Below are 23,142 nucleotides of genomic sequence, written 5' to 3'. Positions count from 1 at the left end.
ATAATTAGGGAAGTCTTTTAAAACCCCATTCCCTTGAGTGAAGCTGGGGGAATGAGAGTCCCACTTCAGAGTAGATGTGAAATGAGGAACAGCCAAGAGAGTTAACATAAGTAAAAGTGCTTTGAAACAGGGCCTGATGACATAAATGGGATATAATAGTAACTATTATTTTTATTCTCTTTCATTCCCTACTTTTATCTACTCTGAATCCTCCCCAACTTCTCTTTTACTTCAGGTCTGTTCATGTGTGTGACTATTTACAAAGGTTGACTAGGTGGTGAGTTCCCTGGGTCATTGGCACCCTGAGGTGGGAGTTGGGACTTCAGAAGGCATTGAAAAGGGCGACAACTGAAAGACTGCGGTCTGGAGGAAAGAAGTGATGAAGAACGTAGTGGATTTAAAGAAGGGGCTATGTGAAAATGGCACATAAGAAAAATCCAATAGCCTAAGGGCAAGCAAGCAGAAGGGTTCATCTTTTCTCCCAAGTGATCAGGGCCTTTGGGTATCATTGCCAGGTGGTAAGCAGGAATGTGGTAGCCCTGCTACTGAGGGAATTCTTTTTAGCTTTTTTTCCGCAGATCACAGAATGTTAGGTGCCTAAGACAGTAATTGGGGTTCTGCTTTGCTTCGTCTTAAGTTCTCAACAATTCCAAGAATATAAGTGATGATGGTGGACACTGAGCTAAAGCACAACTAGTGATGACTTTCCCCAGACTCAAGATGAAGATTACTGACTTCCCATATCTCTTTTCCTTTCTGTGGAATTCTCCCCACCAGCCCTTCTCACCACATTCATCCTTTGGGTACCCAGGGCACCTGCACTGTCAACTCACCCCAATCCAAAATTGCCTCAAGGAAGTGATTCAAACAGTTTAGGAAGGTAAACAAACTCCTTTCACACTGGCCCACAAATACCTCATCAACCTCATTTCCCATAATTTCCCTCTTCTTTCCAGCAACTGGAAGTGGGATAGAGTGAAAGAGCACAGATCTGTGTTTATATAGAGCTGGTATTTAATTCAGGCTCTGCCATTTCCCATTTCCCAGCTTTCGAAAGTCAGGTAAATCCCTTTCCCTCCCCTCCCCTCCCCTTCTTTCCCTTTATTAAAGATTTTATTTATTTTTAGAGAGAGAGAAGAGAGTGAGAGTGAGAGACAGAGAGAGAAAGGGGGTGGTAGAAGCAGAAAGTGTCAACTGATCATTGTTTGTTGTATGTGCCTTGACTTGGCAAGCTGGGTTTCAAACCAGCAACCTCAAGTCAGTGTTCAGATGGAGGCTTTATCCACTGTGCTACCACAGGTCAGGCACCCTCTTTTTATGAGCCTCAGTTTTCATGTCGGAAAAGTGGGGCTAATAGTAGCATATTAAAAGCCCTCTTAAGAGAGGGTGTAGAGCAAGGGTCCCCAAACTACAGCCCTCGGGCCGCATGCGGCCCCCTGAGGCCATCCCCCCCCCCCCGCCGCCGCACTTCCCGAAGGGGCACCTCTTTCATTGGTGGTCAGTGAGAGGAGCATAGTTCCCATTGAAATATGGTCAGTTTGTTGATTTAAATTTACTTGTTCTTTATTTTAAATATTGTATTTGTTCCCGTTTTGTTATTTTACTTTAAAATAAGATGTGTGCATGGGGATTTGTTCATAGTTTTTTTAATAGTCTGGCCCTCCAACGGTCTGAGGGACAGTGAACTAGCCCCCTGTGTAAAAAGTTTGGGGACCCCTGGTGTAGAACCTGACCAGATGGTGGCACAGTGGATAGAACGTCGGACTGGGATGTAGATGACCCAGGTTTGAGACCCCCGAGGTCGCCAGCTTGAGCGTGGGCTAATCTGGTTTGAGCAAGGCTCACCAGCTTGAGCCCAAGGTCGCTGGCTCCAGCAAGGAGTCACTCGGTCTGCTGTAGCGCCCCCCCCCCCCCCCCCCCCCCCGGTCAGGGCACATGTGAGAAATCAATCAATGAACAACTAAGGAGCTGCAAAGAAGATTTGATGTTTCTCATCTCTCTCCCTTCCTGTCTGTCTATCCCTCTCTCTGACTCTCTGTCTCTGCAACAACAACAACAAACCAACAAAAAAAGAGAGGGTGTAGAGCCATATGAACATATGACTTAAAGTTAAATAAACCAGGAAAATAGTCCATCATCTCTACGATCCCTTTTAAATGACTAACAATCTACGAAGTGTACAAAAAACTTAAAGTCCTCTGGACATATAATAGACATATGAGTAGGCCAATAGGTGAGTTTTCAAATACTGAATGTTAACTAATGCCTTGAATAATCATGTCCTTGTTCTTACCAGAATGAGCAAGGGCAATTTTTGTTGTCTCACAAGCTATTTGCATGGCCTAAGCAAGCCATTATACTCAAAACACCATGTTTCATGAAGCCCCAAGCTCTGCCTTTGAAAATATGAATGCATCTCAGCTGGAGCTTCTGAAGAAATGGTGACCATTAGTGACAGCACTACTTATTTCTTAAATAAGAGCTCTGGCTTGGTTTTTGTTTTGTTTTGTTTGTTTGTTTTTTGGTTTTTTACAGAGACAGAGAGAGTCAGAGAGAGGGACACATAGGGACAGACAGGAATGAAGAGAGATGAGAAGCATCAATTATACTGGTAAACAAAGTTTTTGTTGCATCCACAAAAACACTTGTTCTTACCTAATTCAGGTGGCTGATCTCAAATATGACATTAGTTTTTCTCTGTAATCTACAGTTATTTTGTAATTCAAGATTTTAGGGTTTCATCTTATTGTAAAATTTTCAACATTTAGTTTAACATAATGAAGTAGAATGTCTTCTTGAGCATCATCTTTGTGAAAATATAATAATTTATATAATGCAGCAAATACACTAATACACTGAAAGATATGATTGCATCAGAATTTGTCTACAATTTTGAAATAGAACATATTAAACACTTATTTTAATCATAAAATTTGCGCAAAACTTATTTAAATTCTATTCAGGCAAAAATTTGCATTTGTAGTTCCTGCGTTTGTGTACTTGTTGAGGACAATCTCTTTTGATGCTCCAGCAGTAGTCTGCTCATCACTAACAGCTCCAAGATTTTCAGGAAACTTATCAAGGTGACTGTTCAGGAAGTGAATCTTAACACTCATATTACATCCAATGTTGCGGGAAGCCAACAGCATCCTTTGAACCAGAAGTTCATAGTTTTCTGCTTTTTTGTTGCCAAGGAAGTTCTTTGTAACTACCACAAAAGACTGCCACGCTGCTTTCTCCTCCTTATTCATCTTCCTGGCAAATTCTTCGTCACATATGAGGGTTCGAATTTGAGGTCCATCAAATACACCTGCTTTTATCTTCTCAAAAGACAAGGCAGGAAAAGCAGAAATAATATATTGAAAGCATTTACTTTCTCTATTCAAAGCTTGAACAAACTGCTTCATTAAGCCAAGTTTGATGTGAAGTGGGGGAAAAATGATCCTGTCTCAATTAACTACAGGTTCATTCACAATATTTTGCATCCCTACTTCCAGAGCTTCACGTTTCAGCCACTCCTGTGTCAGTGTTTCTTCCGAGCTCGGTTGTCCCACAAACACAGAAAGCAAGGATACTTCGTGAAACCTTTCTGTTGTCCTAGCAGGAAATTTACCATTTTAAGATCCACACAAATGATCCAGTTATGCTCCTCATACTTCAGAAAGTCAAGGACAGTTTTTATGTTATTCTTACTAAGTCATTCAATTCGGGTTGGCTAAACTGCTGAAGGGTTAATAACTGCTTGGAATCAGAAGAAGACCCTTCAGATTCTACAACCATTTCCTCATGCATCTTATCAAAATACACTTGATTACCATGTTCACTTTTTTCGTCCTTAGAAGAAATAAAAGCATTGAAAAATGGAACCGGGAGTGTCTCAGAGTGCGGGATAGGTCATATTGCTGAAGGAATATTAGAATATGCGATCATATGCCGTTTTTTTTCTTGCCGGTGCCCTTTGTATGGATTCGACAGAAATAACAGTCACTGCTGTGGTCCTTAGGTTCACACTAAACTATGGGAATACCAAAAGGCATTCCTTTGCGTTTTCCCTTTGTCCAGTCATGAAGCATTTCCTCACAATTATGACACACAATATGAGGAGCCCAATTCTTGTCTTGATCGCCAAGGGGAACTTGAAAATAGGCAATATATGCACGTGTCACAAATGATGAAATATTGTGCCTTTGACGTTGAAGTGTGTAACAACCACATATGTAACAGAAGGTGTCAGCACTATTCTTACATTTATGCCTACTCGAAGAAGCCATGATTCAATCTTAGAACAAAATAAGAGGGTGTTTTATTAGATTTTTTTACATTTAAAAACAACTACAATTATGTAAAAGTGATGTTTGTAAAATATTAATTGCTTTGTGGTTATGTTCAATCCAAGAGTCGTTGCCCTTTAACTCCAATTTAAAAAAACAATGCATGCCATTAACAAAAAGAAATTAAAATTGCGTAAAAACTAGAGCATGCACCAAAAAAAACGGATTTCAGATTTAGAATCAGTGATATAGAAATATATAGAAACAGTTCTAAAACCTCAAACAGAAAATGAAAAAAAATGTTTCCCAGTGATCAGTTTTTTGTTGCGACACCTTAGTTGTTCATTGATTGCTTTCTCATATGTGCCTTGACCGTGGGCCTTCAGCAGACGGAGTAACCCCTTGCTCAAGCCAGGGGCCTTGGGTCCAAGCTGGTGAGCATTGCTCAAACCAGGTGAGCCCACACTCAAGCTGGCGACCTTGGGGTCTCGAACCTGGTTCCTCTTCATCCTAGTCCGACGTCCTATCCACTGCGCCACCACCTGGTCAGGCTCTGGCTTGGTTTTTGAAACGTTTTTCAATGTGAGTTTAAGTCACGGGGACTCTGCCTACCAGGGTTTTCGGATTCAAAGCACGCTCCTGTGAGGCAGTGGCGAGCAGGGACGGAATGACATTTGGGGTGCAAGCTGTGGAGAAGGTCTCTAGTGGCTACGAAGATGACTGAGATGCTATTGCTCAGTCTACTCCACTCACTAGGATAACATATGCACACCCACATACACGGATTGGCCTCAGCACTGTTTGGATTGGACTGAGAATGCTAGAAGAAACAAGAGGACACGACCACTCTGCACTGCCGGAACCCTACTGTCTCTTTGCTGCAGCGCAGCTAGGCGCAGGCGTGCGATCTTTTGGGGCAGAACTCAGAGAGTGATGCTGGAACTGGGTGATGGGGATTGGCCAACCCGGAGGCCAACGGTTGGCGCTGCCTCCCAGCCCCCGCCCCACCTTCCTGCATGCACAGAGCGCATGCGCAGGGCGGGAGCGAGCAAAATTCAAAAGCTAGCTGAGCCTGAGACCGGTAGTGAAGGACATGGAGGCGTCCCAAGGGTTTCTGGAACCCGGGGCTTTAAGCCCAGAGCAGGCTGCCCGTTACCTGAGGTATGTGTGGGCCTCTGGGAAGGGGGGGCGTCTAGCTCACAGGCCCTGGCTGGGAGTGGGGGTAGGAGGAGGTCTTGGGGCCCTCTCTGGGGCCTAAAGCTGCGGAGGCGTAGCCTTTTGCGACAATCCCCCGCACTGTCCGAGCAGGGCGCGGAACTGCAAGATTTCTAAAGCCTGGGGAGCACCCCTCCACACCTCCTTTTTTGGGTCAAATAACTATCCTTTATGAAATCCTTAAGAGTCAGAACTTCAATTAGTCAAACCTTTCTTGAGACTTTCCTGTAGGCCACTTTCCAAGTCGCAGGCCCAGGGCACACAGAGATGAGTAAAACATTGCCCCTCCCCTCCCCACCCGATCTGCTTATAATCAAGTAGTGGCATGGGATAGGTGAGCCAATGTTTAATAGGTGCTGTAAGACGTATGTGCAGGGCATAGTGTGGGCATTGAAGGAGGGAATGGCCAACTACGAGGGCCGGTGAGCTAAAGGAAGGCCTCACAAGAAGAATATTCATTTGTGTTGAAAAATGAGTAAGTATTCACCTGATGGCTAAGGGTGGAGAGGGCGTGGTGATGTGGGAGTAAGCATTTAAAAAATTTTTAATTGTGATAAAATACACACAACATAAAATTGACCATCTTAACCATTCTTTAAAAAAGTTTTATTGATTGATTTTTAGACAGAAGAAGGAATAAAGGGAGAAACATTGATTTGTTGTTCCACCTATTTATGCATTTTTTTGTTGATTCTTGTATGTGCCCTGCCTGGGCATTGAACCTACAACCCTGGTATATGGAAATGACACTCTAACCAACTGAGCTACCCTGCCAGGACTTAGCCATTCTTTTTTTTTAATTTATTGATTTTTAATTTTATTTATTTATTTAGTCACAGTGACAGAGAGAGGGACAGACAGGAAGGGAGAGAGATGAGAAGCATCAATTCTTCTTTGCGGCACCTTAGTTGTTCGTTGATTGCTTTCTCATATGTGCCTTGATGGGGGTGGAGGGGGGTGGCTACAGCAGACTGAGTAACCCCTTGCTGGAGCCAGCGACCTTGGGCTCAAGCTGGTGAGCTTTGCTCAAACCAGATGAGCCCGCACTCAAGCTGGTGGCCTCGACCTCGGGGTCTCAAACCTGGGTCCTCCACGTCCCAGTCTGATGCTCTATCCACTGCGCCACCACTGGTCAGGCCCTAACCATTCTTAAGTGGTATTAAATATATTAACATTGTTCAACCAGCACCACAATCAATCTCCCTACCTCTTTTCATCTTGCAATGAATTATTAAACAATAGCTGTTCATTCCCCCTTCCTTAGCCCCTGGCAACCACCATTCTAGTTTCTGTCTGTGAATCTGACTCCTTTAGGGACCTCATATAAGAGTAATCATACAATATTTGCCTCTGTGACTGGCTTATTTCACTCAGTATAATGTCCTCAAGGTTCATCCATGTTGTGTCATGTGACAGAATTTCCTTCCTTTTTAAGGTGGAACAATATTCCATTCTATGGATCTATCACATTTTCTTATTTTTATTTTTCTTCTTTTCCAAGTGAGAGGAGGGGCGACAGAGAGACAGACTCCCACATGTGCCCCAACTGGGATCTACCCAGCAACTCCACTTGGGGCCATGCTTATAACCCAGCTATTTTTAGCACCTCAGGCGAAGGTTGTATGGAGCCAGCCTCAGCTCCTGGAGCTCATGTGCTGGAACCAAAGTGATGGCTATAGCAGGGGAACAGAGAGAGGAGAGGGGGAAGGGGGAAGAAGTATATGATTGCTTCCCCTGTGATCCTGACTGGGAATCAAACCCAGGACATCCACACACCAAGCCAATGCTCTACCACTGAGCCAACCAACCAGGGCCCACATTTTCTTTATGCTCTGATGAACACTTGAATTGCTTCCATCTCTTGACTTTTGTGACAGTGCTGCTGTCAATGTGGGTGTGCATATAGCTCTTGAAGATCCTGCTTTCAAGTCTTTTGGATATATGTCCAGAAGTGAGATCATTGGATCACATGATAATTTTATTTTTAATTTCTTGGGGAATTGCCATACTGTCCTCTATGGTCCCCAATCCCCAGGCCGCAGACCGGTACTGGTCTGCAGAGAAAGAATAAATAACTTACATTATTTCCATTTTATTTATATTTAAGTCTGAACGATGTTTTGTTTTTTAAAAATGACCAGATTCCCTGTTACATCCGTCTAAGACTCACTCTTGACACTTGTCTCGGTCATGTGATACATTTATCCGTCCCACCCTAAAGGCCAGTCCATGAAAATATTTTCTGACATTAAACTGGTCCGCGGCCCAAAAAAGGTGGGGGACCACTGCTCTAGAGTATATTCCCATCAACAGTGCACAAGGGTTCCAATTTGTCCACATTGTAGCTAACACTTATTTTTTGTTTTGTTGTTGTCACTAGCCATCCTAATGATAGTGAAATGGTATCCCACTGGGGTTTTGATTTACATTTTTCTAATGGTTACTAATGTTGAGAATCTTTTTGTGTACCTATTGGCCATCTGCATGTCTTTGGAGAAGTGTCTTTTCAAGTCCTTTTTTTTTTTTTTTTTTTTTTTTTTTTTTTTGGTATTTTTCTGAAGCTGGAAATGGGGAGAGACAGTCAGACAGACTCCCGCATGCACCGACCGGGATCCACCTGGCACGCCCACCAGGGGCGACGCTCTGCCCCTCCGGGGCGTCGCTCTGTCGCGACCAGAGCCACTCCAGCGCCTGGGGCAGAGGCCAAGGGGCCATCCCCAGCGCCCGGGCCTTCTTTTGCTCCAATGGAGCCTCGGCTGCGGGAGGGGAAGAGAAAGACAGAGAGGAAGGAGGGGGGGAGGGGTGGAGAACCAGATGGGCGCCTCTCCTGTGTGCCCTGGCCGGGAATCGAACCCGGGACTTCTGCACGCCAGGCCGACCCTCTGCCACTGAGCCAACCAGCCAGGGCCTTTCAAGTCCTTTTTTAGTTGAGTAATTTGTTCTTGAATTGTAGTTCTTTATATGTTCTGGATATTAACCCCTTATCTGATCATGATTTGCAGATCTTCCATTTTATTTATTTATTTAAAAAAAATTTTTTTTGTATTTTTTCTGAAGCTGGAAACGGGGAGAGATAGTCAGACAAACTCCCGCATGCGCCCGACCGGGATCCACCCGGCACGATGCTCTGCCCACCAGGGGGCGGTGCTCTGCCGCGACCAGAGCCACTCTAGCGCCGGGGGCAGAGGCCAAGGAGCCATCCCCAGCGCCCGGGCCATCTTTGCTCCAATGGAGCCTTGGCTGCGGGAGGGGAAGAGAGAGACAGAGAGGAAGGGGGGGGTGGAGAAGTAAATGGGCGCCTCTCCCATGTGCCCTGGCCGGGAATCGAACCCGGGTCCCCCGCACACCAGGCCAACGCTCTACCGCTGAGCCAGCCGGCCAGGGCCAGATCTTCCATTTTATAGGTTGCCTTTTCACTCTGTTAATTGTGTCTTTTGATGCACAGAAGTTTTATTTTTGTAGTTTTACTTTTTAATTATACTTTACTTTTTTATTGAATTCATTAAGGTGACATTGGTGAAAGAAATTATATAGATTTCAGATGTATAATTCTATAGTGCATTATCTGGATATTGTACTGTGTGTTCATCACCCCAGGTCTCCTTCTAGCTGCCATTTGCTCTCTTCTGTCTCCCCCCCACCCTGTTCCCTCTGGTAATCATTATGTCTATGCCTGAGGGTTTGTTTTATTTTCAGAAGTTTTAAGTTTTGATGTAGTACAGAGAAATAAATTGGGGCAGTGAACAGTTCTATTTCCCTTTTCAAAAAAAAAAAGTTTCAAGGCTGTTAAAAGCCTTATAGTGGACCCTGGCCGGTTGGCTCAGTGGTAGAGTGTCGGCCTAGCGTGCAGAGGACCCAGGTTCAATTCCGGCCAGGGCACACAGGAGAAGCGCCCATTTGCTTCTCCACCCCTCCGCTGCACTTTCCTCTCTGTCTCTCTCTTCCCCTTCCGCAGCCAAGGCTCCATTGGAGCAAAGATGGCCCGGGCGCTGGGGATGGCTCTGTGGCCTCTGCCCCAGGCGCTAGAGTGGCTCTGGCCGCAACATGGCGACGCCCAGGATGGGCAGAGCATCGCCCCCTGGTGGGCAGAGCGTCGCCCCTGGTGGGCGTGCGGGGTGGATCCCGGTCGGGCGCATGCGGGAGTCTGTCTGACTGTCTCTCCCTGTTTCCAGCTTCAGAAAAATGAAAAAAAAAAAAAAAGCCTTATAGTGGAATTTACTCCTTATAGAGGAGTAAAAGCACATTTTGGGAATAAGTTAATGACTTAAGGAAGATTTGGGGAAAACAGCGGGAGCAATGTGATGTGATGGAGTGCTGGCTTTAGAGTTGCGCCATTGGGGTTTCACATTATGGCTCTTGTCATTTGCAACGTTAACCAAGTGACTTGACCTTTCTGGCCCTTGATTTCCTCATCTGGAAAGTGGTGATAAGGCTTAATTAAGGCTTTAGTCCCCTTACTTCCTTTCTGTGCACAAGCAAGGGGGCCTCTCAGCTTGGCACTGTGCGCTGGTTCCTTGACACTGTCTCTTGCTGCCACCTGTGTTTCACTCCAGGGTACTTCACGACATCCTCACATTGTCTCTCCTCCACTCCCCTCAACAGTCACCCCCTTACTTCACAGTCATCTTCTGTCACATTCTGTACCTTTCACAGTTTCCCTGTCTCTCATGACATCCCATCTCTCATGACCCTCAACTCTCATAATTCCTCTTTTACTCCTGCTAATCTTTCCCAGTCTCTCCCGTTCTCTTCTACATCCCCTCCAAAACCCCCTTACACAAAAAGAGTCATCTTCTCTACCTTCTCTGTTGCTCATAATTCTGCTCCTTGGCACAGTTCTACTCTCACACGATTTCTCTGTCTCTGTTTTTCCCTCCCTCCTTCCTTTTTCTGTCCCTCTCCTTCCCTGTCTCTCTTCCTCTCCACCTCTCCTGCCTAAGAGATGAAAGAAAATTTTGAAACTTGCTGTCACACAACTGCACACTTTTCTTTTTCAAACACCTTCATCTTCCATCACATATATAACTATTACACACTTGTGTCAGTTCTGCTCTCCCTGGGTGATGCCAGCTCACCCGCTCCTCTCTTATCCACCCTCTCACTCTGACACCCACCAGCCATTTGTGCTCTCTGTGTCTCCCACATGCTTCCATTCTCTGTTGCCCCCCCCACTGTGCCCTGTTTCTCTTGCTCTGGCATTCTCCTTCTCCCCGCTTCTGTCTCTTTCTGTGTTGCATTATCTTTCCCTCTGTGTCACCTACCTCTGTCACCCACTTTTCCTCTCTGGCACTGATATTCTCTATCATGCTGTCTCTCATTTTCCTTCTATCATCCAACACCCCCTTCTCTCTGTTGCCCACTTCTCTCTCTCTCTGTCATCCACCTGTTCATACCATCATCCATTCTCTCACCCACTCAACTCTATCAACCCACCTATTTCTCTCTGCCATCTTTCTCAATCTGTACCTTTGTTGCCTCTTTTCTCATTTCTCTGTCACCCATAAACTCTGTCACCTACATACTGTCTACCTCTATTTCTCCATGGCCCATTTTTTCTTTTACCCATCCTTTCCCTCTCAGTTACACTCTGTCACCCACTCTCTCATTCCATCACTTACTTTTTCTCTGTCACTGTATCTTTCTGGGTCCAATCAGAAAGTAGAAGCCAGGCCCTGGCCAGTTTGCTCAGTGGATAGAGTGTTGGCCCAGCATGCGGATGTCCCAGGTTCAATCCCCAGGCAGCGCACACACAATAAATGACCATCTATCTGTTTCTTTCCCCTTCCTTCTCCTCCTTCTCACTCTTTTCCCCTCTGGCAGCCAGTGGCTCAGTTGGTTCAAGTATCTGCCCTGGGCACTGAGGATGGCTTGGTTGATTCAAGCATTGGCCCCAGATGGGGGTTGCCAGGTGGATCCTGGTCGGGACACATGTGGAAGTCTGTAACTCCCCTCCTCTCACTTAAAAAAAAAAGAAAGTAGAAGTCATACAGTATATTAAAACATGAACTTTAATATAAAGAATTATTAAACTAATGAGTGGCTATAAAAAATAAGGAAACTGCATTATGATGCCCTAGGGCTAAGGGAGAGTATCCAAGAAAGGACAAACTTGGAAGGGGGCCTTCTCCCCAAGTCTGAGGCTCAGACTTCCTAGGAGAAGGTATAGTTCCACCCACTAGGTAGCAGAGAAGAAGTAGGCTGGCTTGCCCAGGCTCAGAGCTGGTCTGCATTCCCTAGGCCGACAGGAAGCAACCTTCTGGAGTGCCAGTTGGTAGCAGGCTATCAGCAACCCATGACTTAAGCAAACAAAAGGAGTAGAGCCCAAGGCATAGGCGAGCTGTGGGAGAACTGGTTTCCATGTAGAGAGGGCTGCAAGAAAGTCATCTATAGGCCAGGTGGGCGCTGCAGGGTCATTGAGGTACTGTATGTTTTTGGTGTGTGGCTGATCCACTGTGCTGTAGCAGCTGGCAGCTTTTGGAGCGCCCCTTCCTCCTGCAGTGTCCCTCAGGCGCCCTCTACTGAGAAAACTTAACATTGCACTTGTTATAAATGAGAGATGCTTGAATGAATTCTGGCCATCATCACAGAACAGATACTGAGGAGTGAATTTGGAATTGAGAGGCAACAGTGATGACTGGCAGAGTTAGTCATCCTCTGTTTATCTCTGTCACCCTCTTTCCTATCTTGCCCACCTTTTCTCTCTCACTCACTGTGTCACCTTCACTTTTTCCACCCACTTGCTTGTACTCTATCTTCCTGTCATCCATCTGCTCTCTTTCTCTATTCTGTGTCACCCACTTCCTCCTATTACTCTATTCAAACTGCTTTGTCAAGGTCACCAATGACTTTCACATAACTAAATTTTATGGTCAATTTGTAATCCTCCTCTTCCTTGACCTACCAGCAGTATTCGACAGAGCTGATCACATCTCCATAAAACACTTGATTCATTTGGCTTCCAGGACCCCTCATTCCTCTGATTTTCTTCCTACCTCCCTGGTTACTGCTTCTCAGATGTTGCTGATTTCCTTGTCTCCTCAATTGCATTTTTTTCTAACATACTTTAAGGTAAATTCCCAGACATCATGGCATTTCATTTTTAAATACTTTAGTATGCATCTCTAAAAAAGCACATATCCTTACAAAACATCATACCATATCACATCTAACAAAATAAACCAATTCTTTGATGTCAGCTAATATATAGTCTATATTTGAATTTTTGAAATGGTTTTAAGTCTTTTTATAATTGGTTTGTTTGAGTCAGGATCCAGAGAAGGCCCACATACTCCATTTAGTTACATTTCTTTTCTTTTCCTTTTTTTGTGACAAAAACAGAGACACAGAGAGGGACAGATAGGGACAAACAGACAGGAAGGGAGAGAGCTGCAAAGCATCAATTCTTTGTTGTGCCTCCTTAGTTATTCATTGATTGCTTTCTCATATGTGCCTTTACTGGGGGGCTCCAGCTGAGCTAGTGACCCCTTGCTCAAGCCAGCGACCTTGGGCTCAAGCTGGTGAGCCTTGCTCAAACCAGATGAGTCCGCATTCAAGCTGGCAACCTCGTAGTTATATTTCTTAAGCCTCTTAATCTTGACCAGTCCCTCCCCACTCCGTGCTTTCATTTCTGTACCAGCGATTTAGATTAGTCTAATGGCTTCCTTGTAGTGTCATTAGCTTGTCTCCTATATCCTGTAATTTAAATGTAAAGGTTTGATAAGTGAGTAGATAAGGAAAATGTGGCATATATACCAAACTGGAATTTTATTCAGCTATAAAAAGAAGGAAATCCTGCCATTTTTGACAACATGGATGGACCTTGAAGGCATTACGCTAAGTGAAATAAATCAGACAGAGAAAGACAAATACTTATGATCTCATTTTCAATATGGACTCTAAAAAACAAAAACCATAAAAAAAAACCCCAAAAAACAAAAGTCGCCAAGCTCTTAGATATAGAGAACACATTGGTAGTTGCCAGAGGTAGGGGTGTAATGTATAGTATGATGACTACTGCATAATTGAAAATTGCTAAGAGTAAATCTTCCCCCCCCCCCCGAAGCTGGAAACGGGGAGAGACAGTCAGACAGACTCCCGCATGCGCCGGACCGGGATCCACCCGGCACGCCCACCAGGGGCAAGGCTCTGCCCACCAGGGGGCGATGCTCTGCCCCTCCGGGGCGTCGCTCTGCCGCGACCAGAGCCACTCCAGCGCCTGGGGCAGAGGCCAAGGAGCCATCCCCAGCGCCCGGGCCATCTTTGCTCCAATGGAGCCTTGGCTGCTGGAGGGGAAGAGAGAGACAGAGAGGAAGGAGGGGGGGTGGAGAAGCAAATGGGTGCTTCTCCTATGTGCCCTGGCCGGCAATCGAACCCGGGTCCCCCACACGCCAGGCCGCCGCTGAGCCAACCGGCCAGGGCCATATTTTTCTAACTATGTATGGTGACTGATGTTCACTAGACTTAGTATGGTGATCATTTTGCAAAACATACAAATATTGAATCATGGCCCTGGCTGGTTGGCTCAGTGGTAGAGCATCGGCCTGGCGTGCGGGGGACCCGGGTTCGATTCCCGGCCAGGGCACATAGGAGAAGCGCCCATTTGCTTCTCCACCCCCTCTCTGTCTCTCTCTTCCCCTCCCGCAGCCAGGGCTCCATTGGAGCAAAGATGGCCTGGGCGCTGGGGATGGCTCCTTGGCCTCTGCCCCAGGCGCTGGAGTGCCTCTGGTCGCGGCAGAGCGACGCCCCGGAGGGGCAGAGCATCGCCCCCTGGTGGGCAGAGCGTTGCCCCTGGTGGGCGTGCCGGGTGGATCCCGGTCGGGCGCATGTGGGAGTCTGACTGTCTCTCCCCATTTCCAGCTTCAGAAAAAAACAAACAAAAAACAAAACAAAACAAATATCGAATCATTATGTTGTACACCTGAGGCTAATAAAATGTTATAGGTCAATTATACCTCGATTACAAAATTAAAAGGAAACCGTTCTAGAGCAAAAATAGATTAAGGTTCAGTATTTTTGGCATGACTACTTTGTAGGTGAGGCCATGTACTTAATATTATTTTACATCATTATCAGGACACATGTAATATCTGATTTGCGTGTTGGGGTTGAGGTGGTCACAAGCTGATCATTTCTTTGCAGAGTTGCATTTCCTCCCTTATAATGGATAAATAATATCTTGGGGATACTTTAGCATCTTGTGAATATTTGGTTTCCCATCAACCTTTCTTTCATCCATTGATAATCATTGCTCAAATCTGTTATTTTGTTTTAGAGATTACAAAGTGATAATTTTCTAATTTCACCATTCTTTCTGTATTCATTAGTTGTAATTCTTCTGTAAATGTTCTTAATGTTGGGGTATTGGACTGCCATTTTTTAAAATTATACCCCTTCGTTGATCTTATGTAGGTTCTTGACTTTAATTCCCACGTTTATGCTGAGATTATTCACATTTTTGTTTTTAGTCCTGACCTCTTCTAAACTTCAGACTCGTGTATGCAACTGCTCATTGACATCTCTGCTTGATAATAGACATATCCAACTTAACTTGTCCAAAACCAAAGGATAAAATTCATGCGTTACGTGCAGAAATTTTTTTTTAACAAAATCTAGCACCCTTTAATGATAAAAAAACAGTCAACAAGCTAGAAATACAAGATTATTTCCTCATCCTGATCAAAGGTATCTACAAAAACCCAAGGTAACACTATACTTAGTGGTGAAAGACTGAAAATTTCCCTCTCTTATGTCAGAAGCAAGACAAGGATGTCTGCTTTTGGTATTTTTATTCAACATTATAATTTATTATAATTCAACATTGTAATAGAGGCAATAGGTAAGGAAAGAAAAGACATGTAGATAGGAAAGAAAGAAGTAAAAATATCTGTATTTGCAGATGGAATTATCTTTTATATAAAAAAGGCCTGCAAGTCCACAAAAAACTATAAGAGCTAATAAAAAAGTTCAGCAAAGTTTCAGGACACAAGATCAGTATTCAAAATTCAGTTGTATTTCTTTACATAGCAGTGAATGAAATTAAGAAAACAATTCATTTACAATATTACCAAAAAGAATACAATGTTTAGAAATAAATTTATCCGTGGAAGTACAAGACTTATACACTGAAAATGACGAAACATTGTTTAATGAGGTTCAGGAAGACCTTAACAAATGTTCGTGGATTGAATGACAGTATTGCTGAAATGGCAACACTCCCCAAAGTAATACACAGATCTGATGTGATAGCTGACAAAATCCCAGCTGTTTTTTTTTTAATTTTTCAGAAATTTACAAGTATTATAAAAGCCTTTTTGGAAATGCAGAGGCTATCCCAGAATATCCAACATAATCTTGAAAAAGAATAATGTTGGAGGACTTGCAGTTCCTTGTTTTAAAACTTACTATAGAGCTATTATAGTCAAGACAGTGTGGTATTTTATAAATGTGGACATGGAGTTCAGTGGAATAGAATTGAGCATCTAGACTCTTCTTTCCTGGAACAACATAAGCACCCATACTTCAGGCATTTTCTAGGTATGGGATTATGGTTGTTATTATTTTTTTTCGTGTGTGTGTGTGTGTGTGTGTGTGTGTGTGTGTGTTGGGGGGTTTTGTCCACTCAACAAGATGTGAAATCCACCTTCTTCTGGTTATAGAGCTTATCCCCTGGCCACTAGGGTGGGCAAGTAATATTCTTTAAAACTTTTTCTGAAATATAACACATATATAGGAAATGTATAAAACATAAAAATATTCAATTTAATGAATTATTATTTTAACTACCACCTAAGTCATGGTATGTTTTCCAAACTTGTATAACTGAAGCAGAAGGGATTTTTTTTTTGACAGAGAGACAGAGAGACGGACAGATAGGGACAGACAGACAGGAAGGGAGAGAGATGAGAAGCATCCATTTTCCAAGGCTTGGAAAAAACATGTCATTTTTACTACTAATGCAATCAGGTGTCCATCTGTAACACACAGGATCCCTAATGACAAAGAACTTGGCTAACACATTGTGGACTCATATTTTTTCCCAAAATTGCTCCCCTATTCTCCTTGGGCATGGCTGGGGAGAAGCCAGGCCTGCTTAGGAGCCAGTTAGGAGAAAGAATTTCCTCTCAAGCAAGAGAACAAGGAGAAAAGCAGTGCTAAAATATGGGGAGAATGTTAGTTTTTATTTTCATTTACCAATTTAATAATTTTTCAAAGTTGTTTATATGTGAAGCTCTAGCATGTTAAAGAACTATTTAGGTGGAAAACTGTAGAGAGATTTTAATGGCATATCAAGGGACAAAACAAAAATCTTCACATTTTAATGACTGTACCTAAAATCACATGCCTAGAACATGTTTCCCTTAAAGGATCATTTAAAAGAATATATAGAAAGATTATATACAAATAACTCCTGGAGGAAGAAGACACAATCATTAAGCATGGGCTACAAATCCTATACCTGCAAAGCTACCTTCATTGGCAGAACAGCCCAGTTGCTAAGTTCAGGAGCCTTAACCCCACCTTAAAATCACTAGTTCAAAACCTTGGGATTGCCTGGTCAAGGCACATATGGGAGTTGATGCTTCCTTCTCCTCCCCCTTCTCTCTCTCTCTACTCTTTAATAAATAAAATCTTTAAAAAAAGAAAAGTAAGCCCCTGGCAATGGGCAAGGAGGCACCTGATTGGTGGTGCTGTTCTTATATCAGTCAGGGGCAAAGCAGGTGTTCAGCCCTAGTTCATCCTAGCTTGTTGCCTGTATTGGTGGCCAGAGCTGTTTCATGCCTAGGGCACATAAAAAGAAAAGAAAAGAAAAGAAAAGTAGCCCTAAGGCTCTAAAGTTTGGTTTGGGGTTTAACGCCATTTCCCTGTAAAACCAATCACTTAAAACAATGCAAGGCTTTCTGCAGTATTTATTATCTGTGTTACTTGCTTTAGATCAGGGGTCCCCAAACTACGGCCCCCTGAGGCCATTTATCCGGCCCCCGCCGCACTTCTGGAAGGGGCACCTCTTTCATTGGTGGTCAGTGAGAGGAGCATAATTCCCATTGAAATACTGGTCAGTTTGTTGATTTAAATTTACTTGTTCTTTATTTTAAATATTGTGTTTGTTCCCATTTTGTTTTTTTACTTTAAAATAAGATGTGTGCAGTGTGCATAGGGATTTGTTCATAGGTTTTTTTTAGTCCAGCCCTCCAACTGTCTGAGGGACAGTGAACTGGCCCCCTGTGTAAAAAGTTTGGGGTCCCCTGCTTTAGATTCCACAGAAAAGAACTATCTGGACCAAACTATATGGCCGTGGAGATATCCAAGGTTCTGAGTGCTCTTGCAGCTTCATTATACTCTGTCACAAAGAGAATACAAGCAGGCAGGAAGAGAAAGGCCTGTTTCCAAGTGGGGAAAGACAGGCAGGAATTTGGCCCCCTCTTTTATAACTGTGGCCAGAATAAACAGGAAGACAGCATCCTCTCATGTTAACACGCCCTCAGAAAGCAGCTGAACCTGCTGGCTAATTACTCTGGGGGAAAAACACTCAGATAATTAATAATTATGCCAAAATAAAAATTATCCTTTTTTTCTGGCACAGTACATGTGCTTTGGCATCCAGATAGATCATACCAGCCAATGTCATCAGCAGGAAAAAAGTTTCATTATTTTGGAAAGCATTTGGTGGCGAACATCCTGACTAGTCCTCTGAGATACATTCTATCTAAAAATGAAGACTTCTCCAAGAAAAATATTAACTTTTTTTACAGTAGATATAAACCTTTCATATTTTAAGCTCCCAATCTTCCAGCCCAAAGTTATCATCGCATTAGAGTGCAAAACTCTGGGGCTTCAAGCGAGCGCTTATTCCAGTGTTGTTTGGAAAGAAGTCCCGAACCCTCATGTTTGCCTTCAGTTCTCATTCAGGTCACTTCAGTGGGGTTAAGGCTCGTGGACTTAGCAACTGGGCTCTTCTGCCAATGGAGGATATTAAAATCCCAACTACAGTTTGGATTCTAAAATGGACTCTAAAGTGTTCTTAGTCTGAATATTCAATCTGTTTACTTTCTTTCTGATCTTAATAAATATAGAGAGATCTTATTTTTCCATTTTTTTTTAAATAGATACGTGAAAGAGGCCAAAGAGGCAACTAAGAATGGAGATCTAGAAGAAGCACTTAAACTTTTCAATTTGGCAAAGGACATTTTTCCCAATGAAAAGGTGATGAGCAGAATCCAAAAACTACAGGAAGCCTTGGAGGAGTTGCCAGATCATGGAGATGATGAATTCACAGATGTATGCAACTCTGGCTTGCTGCTTTATCGAGAACTGCACGACCAACTATTTGAGCACCAGAAGGAAGGCGTAGCTTTCCTATATAGCCTATACAAAGATGGAAGAAAAGGTGGTATCTTGGCAGATGATATGGGATTAGGGAAGACTGTTCAAATCATTGCTTTCCTTTCTGGTATGTTTGATGCTTCATTTGTGAATCATGTGCTCCTGATCATGCCAACCAGTCTTATTAGCACATGGGTAAAAGAATTTGCCAACTGGACTCCAGGAATGAGAGTCAGAACCTTTCATGGTCCTAGTAAAGATCAACGTACCAGAAACCTCACTAGGATTCAGCAAAGGAATGGTGTCATTATCACTACATACCAAATGTTAATCAATAATTGGCAGCAACTTTCAACCTTGAATGGCCAAGCATTTGTGTGGGACTATGTTATCCTTGATGAAGCACATAAAATAAAATCTTCGTCTACTAAGTCAGCAATATGTGCTCGTGCTATCCCTGCCAGTAATCGCATCCTCCTCACAGGAACCCCAGTCCAGAATAATTTACAAGAACTCTGGTCCCTGTTTGATTTTGCTTGTCAAGGGTCCTTGCTAGGAACATTAAAAACTTTTAAAATGGAGTATGAAAATCCAATTACCAGAGCAAGAGAGAAGGATGCTACTCCAGGGGAAAAAGCCTTGGGATTTAAGATATCTGAAAACTTAATGGCAATCATAAAACCCTATTTTCTCCGGAGGACTAAAGAAGAGATACAGAAGAAAAAGTCAAGCAACTCAGAGGTCAGACTTTGTGAAAAGAATCCAGATGTTGATGCCATTTATGAAATGCCTTCCCTTTCCAGGAAAAATGATTTAATTATTTGGATACGTCTTGTACCTTGTCAAGAAGAAATATACAGAAAATTCGTGTCTCTAGATCATATCAAGGAGTTGTTAATGGAGACACGCTCACCTTTGGCTGAGCTAGGTGTCTTAAAGAAGCTGTGCGATCATCCTAGGCTGCTCTCTGCACGAGCTTGTCATTTGCTGAATCTGCGAGCTGTTCAAGATGAAAATGAAGGGGAAGATTCTTCAGACATGGACCATATTGGTCAAGTAACTGATGATACACTGATGAAAGAATCTGGAAAAATGATATTTCTAATGGCTCTACTTAAGAAATTGCGAGATGAAGGTCATCAGACTCTGGTCTTTTCCCAGTCAAGACAAATTCTAAACATTGTTGAACGCCTCCTAAAGAATAGGCACTTTAAGGTATTGCGAATTGATGGAACAATTACTCATCTTGCAGAACGAGAAAGAAGAATTAACTTATTCCAGCAAAATAAAGATTACTCTGTTTTTCTGCTTACTACTCAAGTAGGTGGTGTTGGCTTAACATTAACTGCAGCAACTAGAGTGGTCATTTTTGACCCTAGCTGGAATCCTGCAACTGATGCTCAAGCTGTAGATAGAGCTCACCGAATTGGACAAAAAGAAAATGTTGTGGTTTATAGGTTAATCACTTGTGGAACTGTAGAGGAGAAAATATACAGAAGACAGGTTTTCAAGGACTCACTAGTAAGACAAACTACTGGTGATAAGAAGAACCCTTTCCGATATTTTAGTAAACAAGAATTAAGAGAGCTCTTCACAATTGAGGATTTTCAGAACTCTGCAACCCAGCTGCAACTTCAGTCTTTGCATGCTGCTCAGAGAAGATCTAATAAGGAACTAGATGAACATATTGCCTATCTGCACTCTTTGGGGATAGCTGGAATCTCAGACCATGATTTGATGTACACACATGATCTGTCTGTTAAAGAAGAACTTGATATGATAGACGATTCTCCCTATATTCAAGAAAGGGTTCAGAAAGCTCAATTCCTTGTTGAATTTGAGTCTCAAAATACAGAGCTCTTCATGGAAAGACAAAGAAATGAGGGTATCTGGCTGAGAGAAACTATATTTCTTTCTCAAAGAAAGGAGAAATGTCCTGAAGTGAATAAACCACAGCCTCAGCCTTCACGTATTTTGACTACTTCTCGTACCCAGGAAGAAGAAATCAGTTCTCAAATGGCAAGTGTAATCATTGATGATCTTCCCGAAGAGAGTGAGAAACACTGTCTTTCCAGAATAAAGATGAATGTTACCATTGTACAAGATGGTAGGCACCCACGTGAAAGCATATTTGATGCTGAATTTCTAGCTACTTTACCCAAGGGGTGTGGAAGTGCACAAGAAATTGGGACCGACTCTTCATTGGGAATGGCTCTACAAAAAGAGGCATCACAAGAGGGGCCTACTACAGAGGTGCTGCAAGAGAACCCTCTGGGAAGTTTTACTGACTTACTTAGCAAATCGGTTAGAGCTGATTCTGGGCCAAATCTAGATGAACTAATGAATGATGAGATTTTACATCAGTGTAATCCTTGGCTCACTAACCCCATAACAAATGAAACTCAAAATACAGAATTAAATGCATCTGTTATTGAAATAGCTGCTGATGACTCATTGGCATCCCACAGTGCACTGCAAGATTCTCAAGCAAAAGAGGCCACCTTGGAAGAGGAACCTTTAGCATCTTTACCACAGTATGTGTGTGATTTCAATCTTTTCTTAGAAGACTCTGCAGACAATGGACAAAATCTTTCCAGTCAGTCTTTGAAGCATATTGAGAAAGAAAATAGCTTGTGTGGCTCTGCAGCTAATTCTAGAGCACAGTTGGTACATAGCAAAGCTGGTCTCAGTATGGATCTTTCTGAGAAAGATGAAGATTCAGAAGTAGTTAATGTGAGAGGCAGAACTAAAACTAGAAGGATCGTTTCAGATGGTGAAGATGAACAGGATACTTTTAATGATACTCCAATCACAGATCCATTCAACACATCTGCCTTTCAGTTATCTGTAAAACAATTTGATGCTTCCACTCCTAAAAATGATACCAGTCCATGTGGAAGGTCCTTTTCATTTAAAATACCTGATAGTATAAATAAATCTGTAAGCTCTAGAAGATCCCTGGCTTCTAGGAAGTCTCTTATTAATGTGGTGTTAGACCATGTGGAAGATATGGAAGAAAGACTTGAAAACAGCAGTGAAGCAAAGGTAGCTGAAGATCATCTGGAGGAAGGAGCCGCGGGGTGCAGTGGTGAAGCCTCAGAGTGCACAGAAGAGGAACCTTCCGGAGATCATCTGGAGGAAGGAGCCGCGGGGTGCAGTGGTGAAGCCTCAGAGTGTACAGAAGAGGAACCTTCCGGAGATCATCTGGAGGAAGGAGCCGCGGGGTGCAGTGGTGAAGCCTCAGAGTGTACAGAAGAGGAACCTTCTGGAGATCATCTGGAGGAAGGAGCCGCGGGGTGCAGTGGTGAAGCCTCAGAGTGTACAGAAGAGGAACCTTCCGGAGATCATCTGGAGGAAGGAGCCGCGGGGTGCAGTGGTGAAGCCTCAGAGTGTACAGAAGAGGAACCTTCCGGAGATCATCTGGAGGAAGGAGCCGCGGGGTGCAGTGGTGAAGCCTCAGAGTGTACAGAAGAGGAACCTTCCGGAGATCATCTGGAGGAAGGAGCCGCGGGGTGCAGTGGTGAAGCCTCAGAGTGTACAGAAGAGGAACCTTCCGGAGAAACCCTATCTTCAGAAAATAAGTCCAGCTGGTTAACTACACCTAAGCCTGGTGCTTTAGCTCAGGATCCCTCTCCTGGTGACCCTGGGCCTTTGTCTGGTGGACAGTCGGTTGATTCTCTTCAGAATAACACAGTGGAGGCTGTTAATGACTATGAGACTCTTGTAATGCGTGGGAAGGCATTGAAAGAGTGTGGAAAAATACAGGAGGCCTTAGACTGCTTCGTTAAAGCACTTGACATAAAAAGTGAGGATCCTGAAGTCATGCTTATGACTTTAAATTTGTATAAGCAACTTAATACAACTTGAGAATATAACCTGTTTATTGTATTTTAAAGCAAAACAGTATGAGGTCATGTGTTATAGTTGGATCTTTGTGATCATGAAGCATTCAGGCTTAAGGTGAGAGTGATCTCAAAAGGCAAGTTTTGGATTCTAACGTTTTTGTAAATTATGCCTTTATTCCCTGCACCTGCCTCCCCAGTACATATTTTCTGGTATTTTGAGTGTATTCAAGAAACTTAACAGAACTGTATTCTAGGAAAATTTTTGTGAACTTATTCTGAAAATGATCACTTTTGTATATCACAGTTCAGATAAGATTATTAAAGTTATTTTCTCAAGTGTATTTCATTCACTTTCACTAGGATGATGTTGGCAAATGTGTATAGAAAGAAATTCTTTAATTCAGGCAGGAGGTTGCCATTACTCTTGTAGTAAATCTAAGACCTGCTGTTTTATGCTCTCATAGCAGAAGGTTGGGTGCTAGGCTTTGTTA

At 43.2% G+C, this 23,142-nt stretch overlaps 1 protein-coding gene and 1 non-coding gene across 3 annotated transcripts; both read left to right on the top strand.

Annotated features, from left to right (window-relative positions):
- The first annotated feature begins 5,343 nt into the window (after nucleotides 1-5,343).
- Nucleotides 5,344-22,880, top strand: ERCC6L (ERCC excision repair 6 like, spindle assembly checkpoint helicase). Of its 2 annotated transcripts, none has more exons than XM_066250089.1 (2): nucleotides 5,344-5,432; nucleotides 18,590-22,880. In XM_066250089.1, exons 1-2 carry the CDS (start codon nucleotides 5,365-5,367, stop codon nucleotides 22,671-22,673), a joined length of 4,152 nt encoding a protein of 1,383 aa, XP_066106186.1. In that variant the 5' UTR covers nucleotides 5,344-5,364; the 3' UTR covers nucleotides 22,674-22,880. The 2 variants fall into 2 exon arrangements, with proteins under 2 accessions (XP_066106186.1, XP_066106187.1); XM_066250090.1 differs by lacking the exon at nucleotides 5,344-5,432 and adding an exon at nucleotides 5,886-5,961.
- On the top strand, nucleotides 17,134-17,277 carry LOC136318039 (small nucleolar RNA SNORA48). The gene has a single exon (XR_010728006.1). It is a non-coding gene; the product is annotated as a small nucleolar RNA SNORA48 (small nucleolar RNA).
- Nucleotides 22,881-23,142: the final 262 nt, after the last annotated feature.

The sequence above is a fragment of the Saccopteryx bilineata genome, chromosome X, assembly GCF_036850765.1.
Source record: "Saccopteryx bilineata isolate mSacBil1 chromosome X, mSacBil1_pri_phased_curated, whole genome shotgun sequence".
Classification (NCBI taxonomy): Eukaryota; Metazoa; Chordata; class Mammalia; order Chiroptera; family Emballonuridae; genus Saccopteryx; species Saccopteryx bilineata.
The sequence above is the reverse complement of the archived record's forward strand: the minus strand, read 5'-3'. Positions and strand labels throughout refer to the sequence as shown.

Bases quoted from the DNA above. Each gene is read 5' to 3' on its own strand.
- ERCC6L (XM_066250089.1), top strand. From the start codon at position 5,365: ATGGAGGCGTCCCAAGGGTTTCTGGAACCCGGGGCTTTAAGCCCAGAG. The intron at 5,433-18,589 runs GTATGTGTGGGC...TTTTTTAAATAG, and splicing joins CAGGCTGCCCGTTACCTGAG to ATACGTGAAAGAGGCCAAAG.